This window comes from Podarcis bocagei, assembly GCF_964188305.1.
Source record: "Podarcis bocagei genome assembly, chromosome: Z".
NCBI classification, from domain to species: Eukaryota; Metazoa; Chordata; class Lepidosauria; order Squamata; family Lacertidae; genus Podarcis; species Podarcis bocagei.
In genome coordinates this window covers 23766976-23787370 of record NC_138140.1, presented here as the reverse complement: position 1 = coordinate 23787370, position 20395 = coordinate 23766976, and the positions used below count along the sequence as shown (strand labels likewise).

Genomic DNA, 20395 nt, shown 5'->3' with positions numbered 1-20395 from the left:
ATCTGTTCTGGGATCTGTTCTCCATCTCTGCACATTGGCACAGTACGGTTTGTATTTTTATAGTCCAGAGAAGAGTTTCGCCTTTGAAGTAGCTGAGCGCTGAAGCTGTTAGTGGCTGTGATGTTGTGCTTCTCCCAAGGTGTCTCTGATGTGGTTTGGAAGAACTGAAAATTGGCTTTCAGGACAGCCTTTGAATAGCCTTTGAATAGCATCAGGTAGAAATTGTGTGTCTCTTTGTGCTTGAGTAGCCAAGGAGAAAGGCATGTCATGGAATAAATGATACCCTCATAAATGTTTTCTTAATTTCCTCTTGCCTCATTTCTTGTGGGCAGGACCACCTATACCTGCCTTATTAGGAGCAATTTATGAATGTTCTGTTTTTAGAAAAGAATAAGATGTTGTTTTAAGCCAATTTCCTTCCACAGTACATTACAAGGCTCAACAGACAGGGCTTTGTTGAGCAGAGTGCTGAAATGCAGAGTGCTGAAATGCAGAGCTTTCTGCTGAAATGCAGAAAAGCTGTATGATTATCCTTCTGAAATGAATGGCGTCGCCTTCTGGCAGCCATCTTGTTATTACTTTTTTAAAAGAAAGAAAGAAAAAGTCTTAGTAGTTGGAAAGTATTGGAGTGATGCTGGTAGAGATTACTCCCAGAGTGGCTAACCAGAAGCCTCTGAGATGCCTGCAAGCAAGGCTGCTGTTGCCCTATTCCATTCCTGTACTTCAAGCTGATTGAATAGCCATTCCTTCTCCGCAGGAAATCTTGGTATCTGTACAGTGGTACCTTGGGTTAAGAACTTAATTCGTTCTGGAGGTCCATTCTTAACCTGCAACTGTTCTTAACCTGAAGAACCACTTCAGCTAATGGGGCCTCCCGCTGCTGTTGTGCCGCCGGAGCACAATTTCTGTTCTCATCCTGAAGCAAAGTTCTTAACCCGAGGTATTATTTCAGGGTTAGCGGAGTCTGTAACCTGAAGCGTCTGTAACCTGAGGTACCACTGTAGTTCTGCATCAAGAGCTGGGGGGGGGGATGATTAGAGATTAGGGATTCTCAACACAGCAGTTTACCAGACTATAACTCCCAGTGTTGTAGTGCAGATATGTCTACATAAAAGAGGAAGGCTCTGTGGACCAGAGCAGGATGTGTCTGATGTCAAAGATAAACTCTGTAGTAGTAGTAGTAGTAGTGGTAGTAGTAGTAACTTCTGTAGTAGCACCACCACAGCTACCCTGGTCTATAGAATCCTCTCCTCAGGGAGCTCTGCCTGGTGCCAACTTCCTTATCTTTTCAGCACCAGGCAAATAGATTTTTGCTCCCCTGGGCATTTGAGTAACATCATTGGCTGGATGAGTTGCTCTTCTTTCCTTTAGGGTGTGTGTTCAGCTTAGGTTGGGATAGTATGTTTGAGAAGAGCCCTTTTATGATACTGTATCCTTGAATCTGGTTTTAATGTGCTTATCTGATTTTCACTGTGTTACTTTTACTTTGATTTAGTTTACTAAACCTAAGTTGTTAAATTCCCACATACCTGAGGTGCATCTGAAACCCTCATTGTAGAGCTTTCGACGAATGCTGAAGACACATGTTGTTGTTGTTAATATCCCTCTTTCCCCCAAACTCAAGGCAGCTTACACAAATTCAGACAACACAGATAAATTACAAAAAAGCTGAAAACATATAAAGGATATCATTGAAAGATAATTGAACCCTAACAGGATTAAAACAATATAAAAATCAAACAGATTAGAATACAGATAATAAAAACAGCATAGCACTATTGAAAGCCCTTTCTTTAAAAAATAACAGTCAGTTCCCAAAGGCCTGTCAGAATAAAATAGGCTTCATCAGATGGCGTAAGAACAAAGACATGACGATGGTGATGATGGAAAGTAACTGGTGTTTATTTGTTTCCAACAGGTCTCTTGAAGTCCGTTATTTCACTTATGGAGTCCTCTTCGGCTGTGGCAGCTCCTTTGCCTTCCAGCCCTCTCTGGTCATCCTTGGTCACTACTTCAAGCGGCGCCTAGGCTTGGCTAATGGCCTGGTGACGGCTGGCAGCTGTGTCTTCTCCATGGGCCTGCCTTTCCTCTTGAAGATTGTTGGCAGGGCCATTGGGCTGGCCCACACTTTCCAAGTTCTCAGCGCCTTTATGCTCATCCAGATCTTCTTGTCCCTAACTTTCCGTCCCATGTTCCCTTCGACCTCTGACCCCCACGATGTGGAGCACGTGAAGCTAGACAGCCGGAGCTGGCGGCAGCAGTGTGCATCGCAGATGCGGAAGTATTTCAGCCTGAGGGTCTTCAGGAAAAAGACCTACCGGATCTGGGCTTTCGGGATTGCAACTGCCGTTCTGGGGTACTTTGTACCTTACATGCATCTGGTGAGAGGAGGAGAAGACAGTCGGGGGTTGGGAAAGGTTGATATAAGGGAGTGAGGGATGGTGAAGGTGGTTCAGAAACCAGTGTGATTAGTTTTTGATGAAGAAGCTCCACAGGAACACAGCCAATCTGAGCAGGAGGGAATATTATGAGACTAATTCTGATTGGCTGACTTTCCTCCTACCTGGTGAGACTGTAAAATTGGTGCATTGCCACTGAGGGAAATTTCATAATAACGATTGCGGGTTACACAGATTCCTTATTGCATGCCAGTGCTTGAGAGACTTCGCTGTTATTACAAGCCACCAAAAATAGTTCACTGAAAGTCAGCCAAGTTGGAAACATAAGAGCTATCCTGAAACTCAGCATCTTGAGAGCATTCTGCTGCCTCATCAATGGATCCAGCACTGTAGTTAAAGTGAAGGAAAACAGTTCTCTTTGCCTAGTGCTGAGTGACATGAGATGCTGTAAGTCACAAAGCAGATATCTTACCCATTTGTTTGCTTGCTAAACTTACACAACGTATTAGGAAAAGAAGAACAAGCAACAACAGCACCAGCGTCCCCCATAACAGTGATAGAATACTTTGGCAGCATGCTAACAGTAAACAAAACAAGACTCCAACCTACTGACTAGCAGATAAAAATAAAAATTCAACACCAAAAGCGTTGGACTAGGACCTGGGAGACCAGGGTTTGAATCCCCACACAGCCATGAATCTCACTGGGTGACCTTGGACCAGTCACTGTACCTCAGCCTAACCTACCTCACAGGGTTGTTGTTGAAATGAGGGGGAGAACCATGTAAGCTGCTTTGAACTCCTTGGAAGGAAAGGTGGGTATAAATGCAATAAATAGTAACAGCAACAATATTCTCCCTAGCCCCAAAATCACTCACATTAACCCAATTTTTCTTCTTTTAAATCTCCCCACCCCACCCAGGAGTCTGGTATTAAGGCCAGCTGCTGTAAAGTTGTGGTGGGTGAGTCCAGGGTCCTCCAAGAATAATCCAGCACCTCTCCTCTAATTTTGGGGGGAGCAGCAGCAAAAGCAGAGCAGGAAGATGGTAAAAGTTTCACCTGCTCTGCACTTGTTTTGGGTGTTGCTGTTCTCCTGCTGCTGGAGGTTAATTTATTCAGTGATATGAGATTTCAGGGCAACTGTAAATACTTCTTCAATAGGGTTGAGCACTATATCCTAGGCATTGTTATCCATTTTAAAAGTGAAATTTCAGCTTTTTTGCCGTTACAGTGGTTGGTTAGAAACAAGCTTGTCTTTTAAGACAGCCTTTACAAAGCAGATGCCTTCCAGATGTTTTGGGCTGCAACTCCCATCAGCCCCAACCAGATAGCCATGCAAGGAGTTTGCTGCCCTTCCTATCACTCTGTGGTGTGGAATACCAGGATTGTGTACTGGGCAGCTGAGTAGGGCATCAAAAGTCTTTCAGAATCTTTTCAAGATCCCCTTCAGTGTGCTAATTGATATATACAGTACTTCATTTTCTCTCTGCAGAAACCCAAGGAGATGTTGTGCCTGCATAGTGCACTATGTGGGAACCTTCTAGAACAGGGTAGGGCATTGCACATTCTTCAGAGCCTGTTGGAGATTATGGATTATGGCCGGAGAGTGTGCAAAACTGATATATGCATATTGCCCAAGTCCTGTTGGGATTATGCATAATGACTGGTGAATGTACAATTTTTTGTTTATGTATATATATAGACATTCTCCAAGACATGTTGGCGCTTACATATGTTGACCAGGAAATTACACCTTTCCCTCTTCATGGCTGGATTTTGTGCACATACTCCATGAGGCCTGGTTGTTATGCACATTAACCACCCAACTTACCTCTCCCTTAACATGTGATGCTTCTTGTGAAGTGGAGGAACAATATGGTGATATCAACATCACATTATGACTGTGAGGTAGGTGAGTCACCATGTGGAGCTGCTTTAAGGGTCTCTGGTTGCAAAGGTCCCCTTAGGCTAGACTTCAGCTTCCAGTTCCTGAAGGCCCAGAACAAGACAATGGATTGTATGCAAGGCTGTCCCAGTCATGGTGCCAAACTAGATCTCTCTGGAGAGCCAAAATGTGAGTGGCATGTGCTTTTGTTTCATGGAGCCATTCTCATGATTGACAGCTTTCTGGTCCCCAGGGCCCAGACAGTGCTGTGAAGGAGAGGAAGAAAATAAACATCAGGCATTATGAATGAAATAAAAAGATAGGATCTGCGTCAAAACTTGATCATTGAAGGTGCTATTGTTACAATGCTTAGCAAGGGTGACTGTGGGAAAAAATGAATTCAGAGCAGCAGACAAGCTTGCTAGTGAGGCAGATCGTTGGAGCTCCTCAACCCATAATTCATTGCTAACCCAAACATTGTCTCTGCTTCTGTGTTCCATTCACACTGCAGGTCTCAGGGGTTGCTTTTGCTTCAAGCTCCTGCAGGTGAAGCCCACTGTAACAAATACACACCTGATGTCCTTGTTCCCTCTATCTCCTCACTTTCCTAGGTGAAGTACGTGGAAGAGGAGTTCAAGGAAACAGAAAGGGCATGGATTCTGCTGCTTTGCATTGGAGCTACATCAGGGGTTGGGCGTTTGGCTTCAGGGCCAATAAGTGACCTCATCCATGGGCCGAAGAAGATTTACCTACAGGTAGGCAGCAAATCTCTGAGTTGTTACAGCATTTGTAGTATTGAAGGACCATTTCCAGTCCGCCTCTTCAATTAAACTTTTGGGAAGGCCGTCCATTTCTTCACGGCCCAGTCAGTGACCTCCTGCCTTCAGAGTGCAGGTGCTCTGTGCATTTAAGCCCTTCCTACTGGTGATACTTACTTTTAATATTTAACTGGAGCATCTGTGAGAGGGGTGAATTGTCTGGCCCCCAGACCACTGATGAGGATAGAGTCACTGGGCCCTAAGAATACACAAATCAGCCATCCTTCCTCTTAGGTGCTGTTCCTAGTTTACAGTCCTTTCAGTCTCTTAACGCCCTTGGGTGTGGTGGAATCGCTCCAAGTTTGTTGCCTGAATGACATCAGTATTTTGTCTCCTCAGGTTGCCTCCTTTATACTCTTGGGTATAATGTGCATGATGATCCCACAGTGCCAAGAGTTTTGGGGGGTCATTATTGTCTGCCTTTTCCTTGGACTTTGTGATGGACTCTTCATAACCATCATGGCTCCCATTGCTTTTGAGCTGGTTGGGCCCATGCAGGCATCTCAAGCCATTGGTTATCTCCTGGGACTTATGGCCATTCCAATGACAGCGGGTCCCCCAATTGCAGGTAAGTGAATTGTCAGGCTGGGTTACCTTGATTAAAGTAAATGGTTTTTGGAACTTCCAACAGGACTTCTCCCTGCAGAGGCATAAGCAATTGATAAAGGGTGTGCAGACTCATACTGGGCTCTTGCCTTATAGCCCAGAAATCTCCATGTAGTCGCAACTGGACCTGCACCAGTACCAAAATGTGCCTGACACCTGGGGAATTTGGAACGCTGTCCAAGTGGCACAGCCATGAATGCATTCCAAAGCAGGTGGAAGGCGCCAGGTTGGCAAATGCTGGTGATAAAACCATTCTCTCCTGTTTTGTAGGATTTCTCGGTGAACATTTTGGGAATTACCACCTCGCCTTCTATTTTGCTGGTGTTCCTCCCATTGTTGGGGGTCTGGTTCTGTCTCTTGTTCCTCTGATCCATCAAAGACAGCTCAGGAAGAAGCGGCTGGATTCTGGGAAAGACAAGATGCTGGTTTCAGAGACCATTATGAACGGAGAGCTTCTCCCCGGTTCTCCAGCCATGGAGGCCCATATGTAAAGCCATCCTTCAAATCTCCCAGTGCCCTGGTGCACACACTGTCACCACCAGCATTCTCTGGCACTGTACCTGAGCCCAGCCCTTCCCGAAGAGGAATCAAGCTTCTTCGATTGTAGGCAAGGACTGGTCACGTAAGGACAATCCTGATTGGACAGTTTCACCTTTCAAGTTTGGCTCTCTCCTACAGAGAGAATTCTTGTAGCGCTATAACTCGTTTGCCCTGCTATGATTGTTGGCACAGCAATGGATTACACATAGGAAGGTGTTAAAAGTTTTTAAAATCGATTCCTCAGTCCAGCCCCCTCCTCTCCACCACCAAAATTCTAAAGCCATGCTTGGATATCTTGCCTTGAAAGTGGAGTTTAATCTCACTGTGAGATCCTTTGGGAGTTAATTTTGTATCAGCCAAATTCTCAAAAGTCTGAAACACTCAAGGAGGCTAAAAAAGGTAAATTCTGAATCACGTTTTTTCTTTTGAATCTGACTCTGAAATTGTAGGAAAGCGTACTTGGTTTTCTTAGCAGCCTTTTTCAGATAACTTTTTTTGCCACCTACTTTTACTAAATGCATCCCTCTGCCAAAAGGATCCCTCTCTGCTTCCTCCAATTCAACTGTCCCTGTGGCAGATATTGCTTCTCTCAAGGTATGCAGTCCAGTGTTTTCAGAATAGTGTTCTCCAACCATTGCCTGAGTGGGTTCATTGCATAGGAAAACAGATTTAACTCTTGAAAGTGTGGGTGGTGATGTCCAACTCTCTAATACTTTCAGTTTGGCAAAATGTAGTTTATCTCTCTCCATTAATAACTCATTATCGTCCAAGCCGCCACCCTTCCGACTTGCAGATTTCATACAGGACCAGATTTAGAATAATTCTTTTACTAGAAAGAATTTACAGAGCAGCGTTTCCGTGTGCTGCTCTGGTTCGCCAGAAGCGGCTTAGTCATGCTGGCCACATGACCTGGAAGCTGTACGCCGGCTCCCTCGGCCAATAAAGCGAGATGAGCACCACAACCCCAGAGTCGGCCACGACTGGACCTAATGGTCAGGGGTCCCTTTACCTTTACCTTTACTAGAAATAGTGCATTTGGGCCTCAAGGAGGACTGCTCCATAGGAATTGGTATGTGCATTTCTCTCCAAGATTGTTTCGACTAGAATAGTTGAGGTTGAGAAAACCTCCTTCCTCTTTGCACAAGGACTTGAGACATTCATTCCAATGCAGATTCTGCAACCCATGTGTGGAAACAGATTTTCTGCATGCAGAATTGTGTTGAGTGCCCCAGAACCCTCTGCGAGTAGGTCCGGGTGGGGAGGACCAGCAACTTGTTACCACATGTGGGTCTTCATAGGAATCTCCATTTGGAAGCATGAAGATTGGTCTCCTAGGAGCATACTCTTCTTCCTGGGAGCAGCAGCTGACATGTGCACGGGCTTCTGTTATACTTGGGAGTTCCCTGGATCAGGGTAATCTTTGCGTGGGAAAAGTGGTTCCTTAATCCCCTTGCAAAGGTAGCTAATCATCATATTTCTTCTGGTTTGGTCTGGGGTCAGTGTTGTAGAAGCTCCCGAAAGCAGCCAGGCATTTGCCAAAATAAAAACTTTGCTTTAACCCCAGCTGAGAGTTTGTGTTGGGTCATGTGCTGATGTCTTTCTGCTTACTCACCTTTGACTTCTCCATCCAGTGTCACCTACCTCTTGGGAAAGGCCTGTTCAGGTGTTCGTATGTGGGGGTTCAGTTCCAAGGGTTCTGTGTATACATGAAAATCAGTATACTCAAACTCTTGGAGGTGCAAGTGAGTGGTAGGGAGAGGAAGAACCCCCCCAAAAAAATTCTCAGAGCCCACATGCCAAGTGGGCCTTGCCTGGGAAACAAGGTGGAGAGCTTAGAAGCTGCCAGGTAAGGCCCTCTCAGCAGGCAAGCTCTGGAAGGCGGTGCTTGCACGAGATCTTGCAGGAACTCAGATGGCACTGTGAAATCTTATGCAAGCATCCCTGAGCGCACTGAGCAGGCCTTAGACCTCAAGCAAAGCAGAGCTTTAAAGTTCTTTATACGCCAGGTAACCCCAAGCAGACCTGGCACAAAGAGTGCCTTTAAACTCTCTGCCTTGCTTGGATTTAACTTGCACGATTTCAGCGCACCTCCCTTCCGCTACATATGGTTGAAATCACGCCTTTTCACGTCTGCATCTTTATTTTGAGAGTATGGAATAAGATAGAGGGATATTAAGTGGTCTAGGATCTGGGAAACCAGTGTTAACATCAGCCATGAAAACTCATTGTATGTGACCTTGAGCCAGCCACTGTCTCTGAGCCTTACCCATCTCACAGGGTTGCTGTGAAGTGCCTCCTTGAGCTCCTTGGAGAAAAGGTAGAATAGATATAATGCAATACTGATAAATAAGGAGTGAACAAAACAAAAAGGTTTCTCTCCAACCTGCTTTCCCCCAATTTTGAACTGGGGAAGGTGAGCTGGGTGTGGAATAACGTGGGGTAAAGCCTATCATAAAAATCAAAGGAAAAAAACAGATCTGGGACACAATCAGGATATTTAGGGCTACAAACATTGGACTTAATGGGCAGGTCATTCAGTATGTGGCTGTCTGCTAGGACAAGCTGTCTTGGCTGGGCTGTGCAGGCAAGGTGCAATCCATGATCCTATAGTGCATATAGACTCTGCAAGCTGAGCTCCCAACCAAATCATGTTCTGCACCACCTGCTTTTTGGCCCAACATCCTTCTTCGAAGGATTGCCCCCAGTAGTGTTTGTGAACTGACCTCCACGGTAGACTGCAAACAAGGTGGTCAGCCTGTGTGGGGACTGTACCACACTTCAGACCTCAGCAGGTGATCCCATGATTGAATGCCTTTTGACACCAGGGATGGGAAAACTAGAAAAGACAGATAAGTAGGTGCTAAAGGAAGACAAGGCTGGAACTGTATTCCTTGACACTTCTTCTGTTTTTGTCTCAAAGGAATTCTTTGCTATCCATGGGCGTTCAGCCCAAATGAACCTCCTTCCCACCCCACCCCGCCTTCCGAAATGGTGCAGTCTACAAAAAATTCCCCCACCACAATGAGAGCTGGGACCCAACCATTATACCTTTTATGAGACCTTGTGCTCTGCACACCCACTGTGATAACAGTCATATTTCAGAGAGGTGGGCTGTACTGAGGGCAGGAAGAGCCTCGATTCCAGGCATCTGGGAAGCCACCTTTCATCCACAGCGCAGAATGGGAACAAGCCCCCAGAAACTCCCAGTGGGCTGGTTGTTATGCCCAGAATGTATGTTGCAGAGACAGTGCAGTAGAATCAACCCTTTCTGAATCTACCAGAACTTGGCAGTGCCTCAGAAGCCTTATCTCCTGGTCAAGGGACATTTGTTTAATGTAGCCACTGAGTGCTGGTGGATTCAGAAAGCTACTGACATACAAAAATAAAGTCCTTCTTCATGCAGTGCATTGTTAAACTGTGGAGTTTTCTCCCACAGGAGGCGGTGATGGCCGCCAACCTAAACGGCTTTGAAAGAGGATAGGATAAGGCTATCCATGGCTACTAGCCATGAGGGCTGTGCTCTGCCTTCATGGTTGGAGGCAGCTCTGCTTCTGAATACCAGAAACCCTAGGAGAGGAGGGTGCTCTTGTGCTTGGGAGCTGCTTGAAGATTTCCCATCGGAGCATCTGGTCAGCCACTGTGAGAACAGGATGCTGGACTAGATTGGCCCCTGGTCTCATCCAGCAGGGCTCTCATTGTGTTCTACCATTTGCCTCTCTTCTTAAGGCAATTTACTCAGAGTATTAACCATCTGTAAGTTGCCTGAGCCTCATTCATGGAGGTATCAAAATCATTTTGGTCCTTCCCTATAAAGACCATTTAGAGAGTGAGAGAGGAATCATGTGTACGCTTCTCCCACCCACCTAGCTGCCTTTTGTGTTCCTCCCCCCCCCCTAATTTTTGATTGTTTTCTTTACATATTCTTTCTTACAATACTTTAATCAACACAAAACCATTTTAGCTCTGCCAAGCTTGTGACTTCCCTCTCTCCCTTCAGTTGGTATCCCATATCACATCCATTCACGTATTTTATCTTTTCACTTTTTTCATCTACATTGTAGGAGTTTCTTCAGTCCTGCTAGTGTCCTTAAATTTGTACATCTATCTTTTAAATATACAGTGGTACCTCTAGATGCGAACGGGATCCATTCCGGAGCCCCTTTCACATCTAGAAGCAAACGTAACCAGCGATGGCACGTCTGCGCACGCGCGCACCGCTTTTTGCCACTTCTGCGCATGCACGTGATGTCATTTTGAGCGTCTGCGCATGCGCAAGCGGCAAAACTCAGAAGTAACGCGCTCCGTTACTTCTGGGTTGCCTTGGAGCGCAATTCAAACACGCTCATCCCGAAGCACATTCAACCCAAGGTAAATTTACTCCCCCCTTTTGTGTTCCAAGCTGATTGTTATTTAAGAATAGCCATATTCCTGGATATATTATGTATTCACGAGATATACAGGGCTTTTAAAAGATAAAAATCTAGTTGTAGTGTATTGGTTAGGAGACGGAGTTCAGGACTGAGATCTCACCTCAGCCACAAACTCAATAGCTAGATATTAGTCTAAAGCTTACCCCTGCCCCCAGTCAATTTGCAATATCAGGTCTACTGCCCTGCCTTCAGGATTGTTGTATGATTTACAAGAAGATAATGCATGTAAGGCACTATATAAATACTTACAATTACGCTTTCAATTTTTATCATATATTTCCACAAGCAGTCTTTGTACTTTGCTATGAATCTTAACCTCCACTTGCCGAAATAATGCCCATACATACAATATGCTAGTCTGAGATCAAAACAGTAGCTTTATCCTTGAAGCCGAGCCTTCAGTTCCCTGTGTCAGGGCCGTTTTGATGTTGCAAATCTTCAGAGAAAATGCCCCCATTTTCCTGCCTAGATCTTGAAGGCCAGAGTCTGGAAGTGGACTGTTTCACTCCTGTTCCTCACCTCTTTTTGCCTGTTTTCTGTGCTTTCTGTTTAATGACTCTCCCTCATTGGATGGAAACAGCTGCTGCCTCTGGTCTTCTGCCAAAGGTAGATCATCACTGTCCATGATATATGAGTACCTGTTAGGATCTGCCATCATTGCCACATCATAACCACATGACAGAGGCAGCATTGTATAATGTTCTCTGCAATCTTTGACTTATGAAATCTTCACCTGTCTCGGAGATAAACTGCTGAAATCAAAGTGAGAGCACAATGATGTATCATGGGGCAGCTAAGCTGTGAGTGGGGGGGGGGCTGCTGGTGAATGTGGTCATCACATTCAGATAAGGCATGTTGGAGCCACACTTTCTTGGTAGTTTTCACTCTTGAGTCTATAGCTCTAACATGTTAAACAGTCATGAAAATGAAAGAGGCGTTTGACTGCCACTGCAGCACTCTGAGATATTTAAATGCCATCCCCTGAGGAAGAGAAGGAAGAGAAGGTGAAGAAGATAAATGGTATACACGGTTGTTACCAAGGCTTTCAGTTTTTGGTTGCAAAATCTTTTGCTGTATCTCTGAGATATGGGGACGGTTGATGGGGTAGAGGGAATAGAAAATTCTAGTTCCAGATGCTGTGGTGGTTTGCCGAATGCCAAAACTGGTGTTAGGCAGTTTTTCCTTCTTTGTGATGCAATTTGTCCTTGCAAGATAATACTGTTTCTGCAAAACACTAGACTGTTGGAGCTGGAGGTGCAGTTTGTGTAATCCTCTGATCAACATCAGTTTGGAAGTCCAATGATCACTTCCATTAGAGTCCCTGGAAGCCTTTTCAGAAGGACCCATTTTTATTAGGATGAAATTTCCACGTGCCTGAGGGGGCAGAGGCTCAGGCAGGGCACAGAGTCATCCAACATGGGGAGGAAACAGCCCCACGTGGTGCCCTCCCCCCTGGGTTGATCATGCCATCACAAGTTGTCCCCTCCCTTTCCCCTTGCAGAAGAAAAAGCATCAAGGCTGAATGTGAAATTATGTTTTTTCACACAGTGTGATGCTTCCATAAGAGAGCCTGTGGTGGAAACAAATGAAATTTGTCACCTCAGAGAAAACTATTCAAAACAAAACACCTGTGTTTGATGGGGGCAGGGAGTGGCTGTTGCCTTCACCCCACCCCACCCCCGCTCATGAGTTTCAAGGTGGAATTTGGCAGACCAAATTGTTGGAGGGGAAATGAGCCCCCAGTCTGATCCTGCTCTTGTGGTCATACCTTCTTATCATACAACATAGTTTTCCACACTACAGAATTTGTATGAAGAATGAGCTGCACTAGCAAAGAGTCTCTTCCTAGAGCTAAAAGGCACCCATCAGAAAGAAGTAGTGGGGCCAAGTGGATATGTATGCCAAGGATTATCTACAAAACCAGGCACACTGCCTCCAATTTTTTATTACATCGTGTGTGTGTGTGTGTTTTCTGATTACCCCCATCAGGTGGGGTTTTTATATGTACATCATGGTTTGGGGACCAAATTCTACCCTGCCCCTTAATGGCATAGTCCTTACTTAGTGAAGAAAAGTTTTATTAAGTGCCTCAGAGTAGTAATCACAGAGGTAAGGAGAGAATTAATGGGGAAAGACTCTTAACTTTGATGAGATGGTGTCCACCTGGATCCAAATGGCTCTCACACACCATCTCTACAATGGACCAAATTGCAGTCCTGGCTTTAGCAAATTCAAACTCATTTTTTGCTTTTGCTTCCTGTTTCATCGCTTTCTTAACTGTTTCTGTTGTGGGTGGATTTAATTTTTTTCCAGTCCCGGGCTTTAATTCTCCACTGCAGTGCATCTACAGAATTACCGGTGTGCAGATTTGTTGGGAGTTTTGAAAAACAAAGGGAAGGCCTCCCAAGGCTAGCCCTAGACATGTTTCTGCTGGAGGGGAAAAGCAAATGGCAAGATGGAGCTGAATGTTACTTCAACACTGGTCCTCCACTGCATCTGAAGCAGCATGGTAGTTTGGTGCAGCTAGGACAAACTGTGTAGCTTACACCAACCAATGGGGAATGCCCAGCATGCTTAGGAGGAATAGCCAGGAGCTGTCCCAACATTTGCCATTTGGGGCTTCCATCTTACTTCCTAACAATAGAGCTGGCCATGCTAAGGGATAGGAGGTCGAAGGAGCCTTGAACTTCTCACTGATGAATCTGCTTGCCTCCCTGGAAACACTTAATTTCATGTCTCAGTGAAGCCCTAATACAACACATGAGCTTGCCTTCCCCCTAGTCAGTGGGAGTCTCTGAATATACAATGTTATATCAAAACCAGCCTTAAGGACTGTGTAATATCAGAAAGAAAATAGTTGCACAGATTGTTTCTTTATTCCCAACTTGTGTCAATACACAAAATTTTTTTTAGAGGAGTGGGGAATCTTATATGCAAATGCAAACAATCAAAACCACCCAGTATATACCCTGTTTTAATTGAAATTGTTGGCATTATTCATTACAAGTGGTTTTATTCTTTGCTGAGGCTCAGCACTTTAGGGCTCCCCATAAGGGTGGGAATGCTGAGTGTGCATGTTTATATAAAACATTCTGATAATATAATAGGATAAAAATGATATGCTCTGAAAATTAGGTATTTGGAAAGCACTTGAAAAACATATTAAAAAGTTTGCTTCTTTTTTAAAAAAAACCATAGAAGAAAATCTTTATATTTTGCTTCTGAAAGACTTGACTCCAACAGGAGAAAAGTCACCACTTACTGCCTTTGCAGTCCCTTCTTTTGGGCTGTTCAGCCTTTGCCACCAGTCCACAAAGCTATTGGCCTTTCCCCTTGGCCCCTTCACCTTCCAGAGTTGAAGCTTAAGACACAAGTAAGCTCCAAAATCTTTCATTTACTATACTGTTCTCAGAGAGAATCAAGAGAGCAGGCAGGATGTGGCACTGAACTTGCAATCACATCAACTGGTGGGGGCAGGGAGGCATTTTTGTTGGTGCTCTAAAACACAAGGTGGGGAAGATTTACCCTCCACAGTTCCAAAACTGTTGGGTCTGGGAGACCAGATTACGTTGCCACAAGTCGAAGTTTTGCTTTTGATGTTAATGACATTTTTAGGGTGGGGGTGGGGGTCTCATTGTGACTGCAGCAGGGAAGGGAAGGGCTCCCCAACGAAAATCTCTCCAGTACACACACATGCACACACACCTGCCAGTGATGCCAGTTTAAAATCATGGTCTGTTTTGGCACTGAGACAAACTCAAAATCATCAAATTTCTTTGATGGCGACTTCGCTCCATACTATGTTATGGCCTTGTTTCTCTGGGTACCATATTGCTTTTGCAAGTGTTTTTCTGGGTACCATGTTGAGTTCTTATAGAGTAAGACAGTGGAGAATTAGCACCCCCTGCCACTCATTCGGAGACTGCAACTGCAGCTCTCTTGCTGTCTTGTGCCTTTTATGTCATTTGTGTCGAAGCAAGAGAACCACACTGTCCTACTGTTTCTATATTGCGCCCTGGTTATTTAATTTAGATCCTCATACCCTTGCATGAAATAAAACGTTGGCCAAGGAAAAGGCTGCTACCATCTGTTGCTCCATAGCTTGCCAGCAGTCTGCTTAGCCACGCTTTTGCTTTCCTTATGTTTTTTTTAAAAATCCGTATCAGCATTTCCACATTATTATTACTATTATTATTAGTCTCCTGCTCAACATTCTAGATGAGAGCCTTGCACAATGGAATGAAATGCCAACTCTCAAAGCCATCTGCAGGAAATGTGGGGACCAGCCACTTGCAGATTTAATCTTAGCTTATTTGTCTGCCTTTGATGGTGGTTAGGACTGGTATGAACTAAGAGTGTCCTGTATTCTCATTCAACCTGTGTGACATGCATATTATTGTTGTTATTATTAATTATTATTATTATAATTATTATTAAAAATACCAATAAGATTTCCTAGCTGATTGTTTTCTATGTAGATGTCTAAACTGTATGTATAAAGATTTTAAATTTTTGCTGCTGTTGCGTTTTTTCCAAAGTTCCCCCCCATTTGTCTCCAAATTTTCTGCCTGCCAAGACAATCGTATAAATCAAATTTTAAGTGTATTGTTATTTGCCCTACTGCATTATGCTAAAGGAATGAAATGTTTTTGTACAGGGTTCCCCCCCCCCTTTATGTACAGTAGTTGTTGTGTTGATGGGGAAGAGAGTCGTACTAGTCTGAGATCTTTGCTTCTGATCATCACGATTCACAACTGGATTGAAATTGTGTTTCTTTGGTAAGAGCTTGTCCTTTTGTCTGAGTCCATCCACATTCTTCTGACTTTGAAATAACCAACTTTGCCTCAACCCTGGACTTTTGCCTGATGTGCACAGTAAATCAAGTTACTTAAGAAGAAATGCAATGTTTCACCACTTCGCAACTGATCTTCCCAGTGTATCCAAAGTCAGCAAACTTGTTTTTCCTGTAGCGGAATTTGTTAAAGGAGTAAAGAGAGGGGATTCTTGGGAAACATCTCGCTCTGTGTGTGTGTGTGCATTCCTCTACACAGATGGATGAAGGACAGTTGCATCATAACAAATTCCTCCTGAAAGATTATTTTTTGTTTAAATGGATTTGCAGGGTGGAAGAACCTAAGCATGCTCCTTGAAGACTGCCTCAGGTCTCCCCCTACAGTGACTGTGTTGTTTCTTTTAGCCTCAGATAATGAAAGAGAGCCTGTGGTCACATCCACACCACACATTTAAAGCACTCGTATACCACTTTAAGAACCACAGCTTCCACCAAAGAATTCTGGGAAGTACAGATCATTAAGGGTCTCCCAACAACTCTCAGCGTCCTTTAACAAACTTTGGTTCCCAGGAATCTTTGGGGAAACTTTGTCTCTTAAATTGGTAGGAGGGGAAGCATTTAAGTGGATGGTGTGGATGTTACTTTAGTAAGAATTGTGTTATATGTATTTAAGAGACAGGATGCTGCTTTTGTGATCCATGAAGCACTATTAGCTTCATGAAGATGGAATAACACAGGTTTGCACATTGATTTCTTCCCTCTGAGCAAGTTTCTACTACATCTCATGGCTGTGAAAATACTCTTCAGACACTGAAGCAACGATCAACTGAAATCTCAGAAGCCAGAGGGTTATCTGAAGAAGATCTCCATGGGATGCAGGAGAGCCTCCAGTGCCTTGCAAGTTCCTCACCTTTCCCTGTGACCAGCAAAATTGGGTTGAATACTCACAATAGTAAAATGATGCAGGATACACAATGCAACATATTTTTATCAGGCAACTCATAAATGGAAATAAATAAATATATAAATGAGAGAAAATATGCAAATCCATTTGTTTGCATCATTTAGGTGGGGGCCACAGAGTGAAGCTTTCCTTAATGGAGGAGGCACATGAAGAAGGGCCTCAAATGATGATTGCAGGGTCTAAGTCAGTTAATATGGAGAGAGGCAGTACTTGAGGTATCACGGTCCTGAGCCATTTAAGACTTTATAGGTCGAAACCAGCACTTTGAATTGGGCCTGGAAACTAATTGGCAGCCAATGCAGTCGAGCCAGAATCAATGTACTATGCTCAAACCATCTTCAGAGGCAGCTCCACATATAATGTGTTGCAGTAATCTAACCTAGAAGTTACCAGAGCATACATGACAGAATATAGGCTATCCCTGTCCAGATAGGGGTGCAGCTGGGCCACCAGCTGAAGCTGATGGAAGTCACTCCATGCCACCAAGGCCACCTGAGCCTCAAGCAATAACTATGAGTCCACTGGTACCCCCAAGTTATGTACCTGCTCCTTCAGCAGAAGTGTAACCCCATCCAAAGCAGGCATTACTGCATCCATCCAGTCTAGGGATGGATTGTCCGCTAACAATGCCTCTGTCCTATCTGGATTGAGCTTCAGTTTGTTGGCTCTCATCCATTCCACTACCAAGGCAAGACAGCTGTCCAGCATATCCACTGCCATACCTAATTAATTTGCTAGTAAGTTTATAGTGTAAGAAATAAGTAGCTTCAATTGCTGGAAAATGTGCATTTCCAGGAAAATGCACACCGTGAAGGGATTTGGCAACTGGTCTGCCCTCCAGGCACATTAAATCAAATGCCAATACCAGGCATCCCATGTCAGACATTCCCAAAAACTGAAATGAGTTGCTTTCATTTCAGATACGCTGGCAAAGGTGGTGATTTTCGCAATTGCTTTGAATAATGTAGGCTTGCACTTCGCACCCAGCAGGAATAAGAGAAAGTTGCACCGTAACCACTACAGTATTACATTGCCTTGCTATAGACTCCTAAAACCAGCAGGGAACAGCTTTCTGCACCAACTTTTATTGCCCTGCTTGATGGTCATATAGGTACTCAAATTACAGTTTATGTTCAGTGTTCACAGATGTAAGTAACAATGTGCATTGTATTTTTTTTGTAGGGTAGATAGATATTTGCAACAGTGCTATTACTTTTTCCAGGGAGAGCTAACCAATGTCCCCGTCAATGCTGTTGCTTAGCTTAGTTGATGGATAAGGATGATTGGACGTCTAGTTAGCTGCCTCCACCATACTCAGTCACAGAATGACATGACATGGAACAGCTGCAGTTCTCTTCCTCTCATACCAATAAGCTTGCTTATGGCAGCAAGCAGCTCTTTTCCAGACTGTGGAGAGTGGTGGGAAGCGCCAGCAAATAATAATAATACAGATAAACCCCAGCATGCAACAGAAGACTGTAGCTGCCATGACACTAAATGCAATATATTTATTGATACTCTTAACAGCAGACAAATAAAATGTCAAATAAAATACCTTGGGGAAGTGGGTGGAGAATGCAAGTGGCTTACTGTGATTGCAGAGGTGGGGAACATGCAACCCTTGTTGGACTTCAGCTCTCAGCAGCTAGCTTGGCCAATGGTCAGAGGTGATGGTAGTTGCACCCCAGTAACATCGGAAGGGCTTCCATGGGTTCCCCATCCCTGCGACAGAGCTTGTGGATGCACAAGAGCAATCACATTCAGTTATGCTCTGCTCAATATAGACTATTGCCTGGCAACTGCTCAAGGTGACAAGCCATTAAGGCTCATGGAGGCTACACACTGATAATCAAATATAAGGGAGAGATTCTGCCAGTACTTCTAAAGGTCGCCTAATCCGCCCTTTCCCCATGTGGTGACCTCCAGATATTTTCTCCTGTGGCTCTCATCAGCCCCAGCGGGTATGGCTAATTGTCAGGGATAAGGCGAATTTGTATTCCAAGATATCTGGAAGGAACAAGGTTGTGGAAGGCTGACCTAATATTCATGGTATTTTGAACAATGCTGCACCCAGATTCAGAATCTAAATACTTGGGTGAAGAAGATGGTATTTAAACATTTATGCCAGTAGTGAGGAACCAACACTCTTCCATGTGTTGGAGTCCCACTCCCATGAGCCTAGCTGGGGTGATGGGACATATAGTCTAGTAATATCTAGAGAGGGACAGTTTCCAAACTCTTGGCTTACAAACACACGTATCCTGAAACTGAGGCTGCGGGCAGTCTTGAAGAGCTGGAAGCAATTTGAGCGAGGCTTTGACTCACACAGATTCCTTTTGTGTATATTCTGCTTTTTTTAATAAATTTTTTTGAAAGAACACAAAAAGTTTCTTTCCAGGGGCAAATGTTAGATGAGTTTACCCAACACATGCAAATCCAGGCAGCTCTTTGAAGGAGGGGAATCTCCCGCTAAAACCACATGAAAAGCATAAACTTACAAATGTAATTACAGAACCAGTCAGGTTAGTAAGTGGTTCCTCACTTGACAGAAGGTTTTGGTTTGCTCAGAATTATTTCCTCCTTTTGGGTCTGTGCCTCATCAGAACTTTCTGTATTCTCCAGAGGAGGGGTGTTGGGTTATGCTTTTTACTTGCTTTTAAACTTGCTTTTGTATTTATAAGCGAGATTACCTCTGTGCTTTTGAAATTAGGACCATTCTCTTCAAATTCAAATGTTGATTGTTGACATTAAGCCTGTTTTGTGGGATTGTTCTGAAAACTTTTTGGAAATGTTTATTCTATTTTTGTAGAAAATAAAATGATGGCTTTTGGGTTTTTTAAAAAAACAAACAAAAAACAAACCCACAAAACGCTGGGATTTGTACAGCTCTGTGCTTGTTTTTCTCTTTCCAAACTTGGCACAGTAGACAGAGCATTTTTTTAAAAAAAGTATATGGCTGGGGTTGCCAACTAATCAGAAAAACTGGAATAAAATTGGCCTGGCCTGCTCCTGTGTCATTAAGGACAACTTGATATGCAGGTGAATCCACCCTTATCAGTGGCTAATATCTGCACATCAGGCTGCTCTTAAAAGTGGCAGAGAGCAGGTTGTCGAGGAATAAAGAACATGATGCTTTTGGAAAGTGGACCATGAAGGGAACAGCTGTCCAATGCTGTTTGACTGCTGCTACTGGCATTCAGAAGCTGTGTAACCCAGACTACAGCCATATTTGGTAAGGTGCTCAGTGGAGCCCATATCTTCTAAGATGAAGAGCTCTGTGCATATTTTGCAGGGCTCTTCCTTCAGATGCCCATATGCAAAAAGCCTGCCTGCACTTGTAACAGTACACAGAGGGTTGTCGCCATCTCCATTTTATCCTCACAACAAGGAACAGTGCCAGCATGGTGAGGCAATGCCACGCCACTACCTTCCCAACAGCATTGTTACTGCAGTAGTGATGCACCAGCAAAGCAGCCATGGAGACCTACAAATCCTGCCTCACAGTAACCCTGTGGGATAGGTTAGGCTAAAAGGTGATGCCTGGCATGATGTTAACACAGAGAGCTTCATGGCTGAGTGGGGACGGTTATGTAGCAGAGGAGACTTCAGCAGGTCTATCTTGTCAAGATGCAGCTATTCAAGTTGCAGAAGCCCTTTCTCCTCTTTTGGAGGTGGCCACCTTGCCTGTGACCTTCTCTGACAAAGAATGTTCCCACCAAGCCTTTCCCACCCGTCTTGCTCACTCCCAGGTCATGCAGACCATAAGAAAAGCCAAATATGTCTCCACCACTCCCCTTTTATCAAAGTAAAGGCACATTTTAAAAGTGCAGATCTTTTCCATTTTGTATTGCAGCACTTCTTTATTGGCATTGATTTATTAAAATGTTTAGGTCCTGTCTTTCCATTTATAAAAGAAAGCAAACAGCCAAGGCAGCTCACAACAAATTTTAAAACTGGTGGTT

At 44.1% G+C, this 20395-nt stretch overlaps 1 protein-coding gene across 1 annotated transcript in view; it reads left to right on the top strand.

Moving 5' to 3' along the window:
• Positions 1-7810, top strand: part of SLC16A2 (solute carrier family 16 member 2) — a 92440-nt gene extending 84630 nt beyond the window's left edge. Inside the window, exons 3-6 of the mRNA XM_081178794.1 lie at positions 1919-2381; positions 4895-5038; positions 5441-5669; positions 5978-7810. Coding sequence (XP_081034920.1) covers positions 1919-2381; positions 4895-5038; positions 5441-5669; positions 5978-6198 — 1057 coding nt within the window. The 3' untranslated portion in view covers positions 6199-7810. The remainder of the gene's footprint in view (positions 1-1918; positions 2382-4894; positions 5039-5440; positions 5670-5977) is intronic.
• Positions 7811-20395: the final 12585 nt, after the last annotated feature.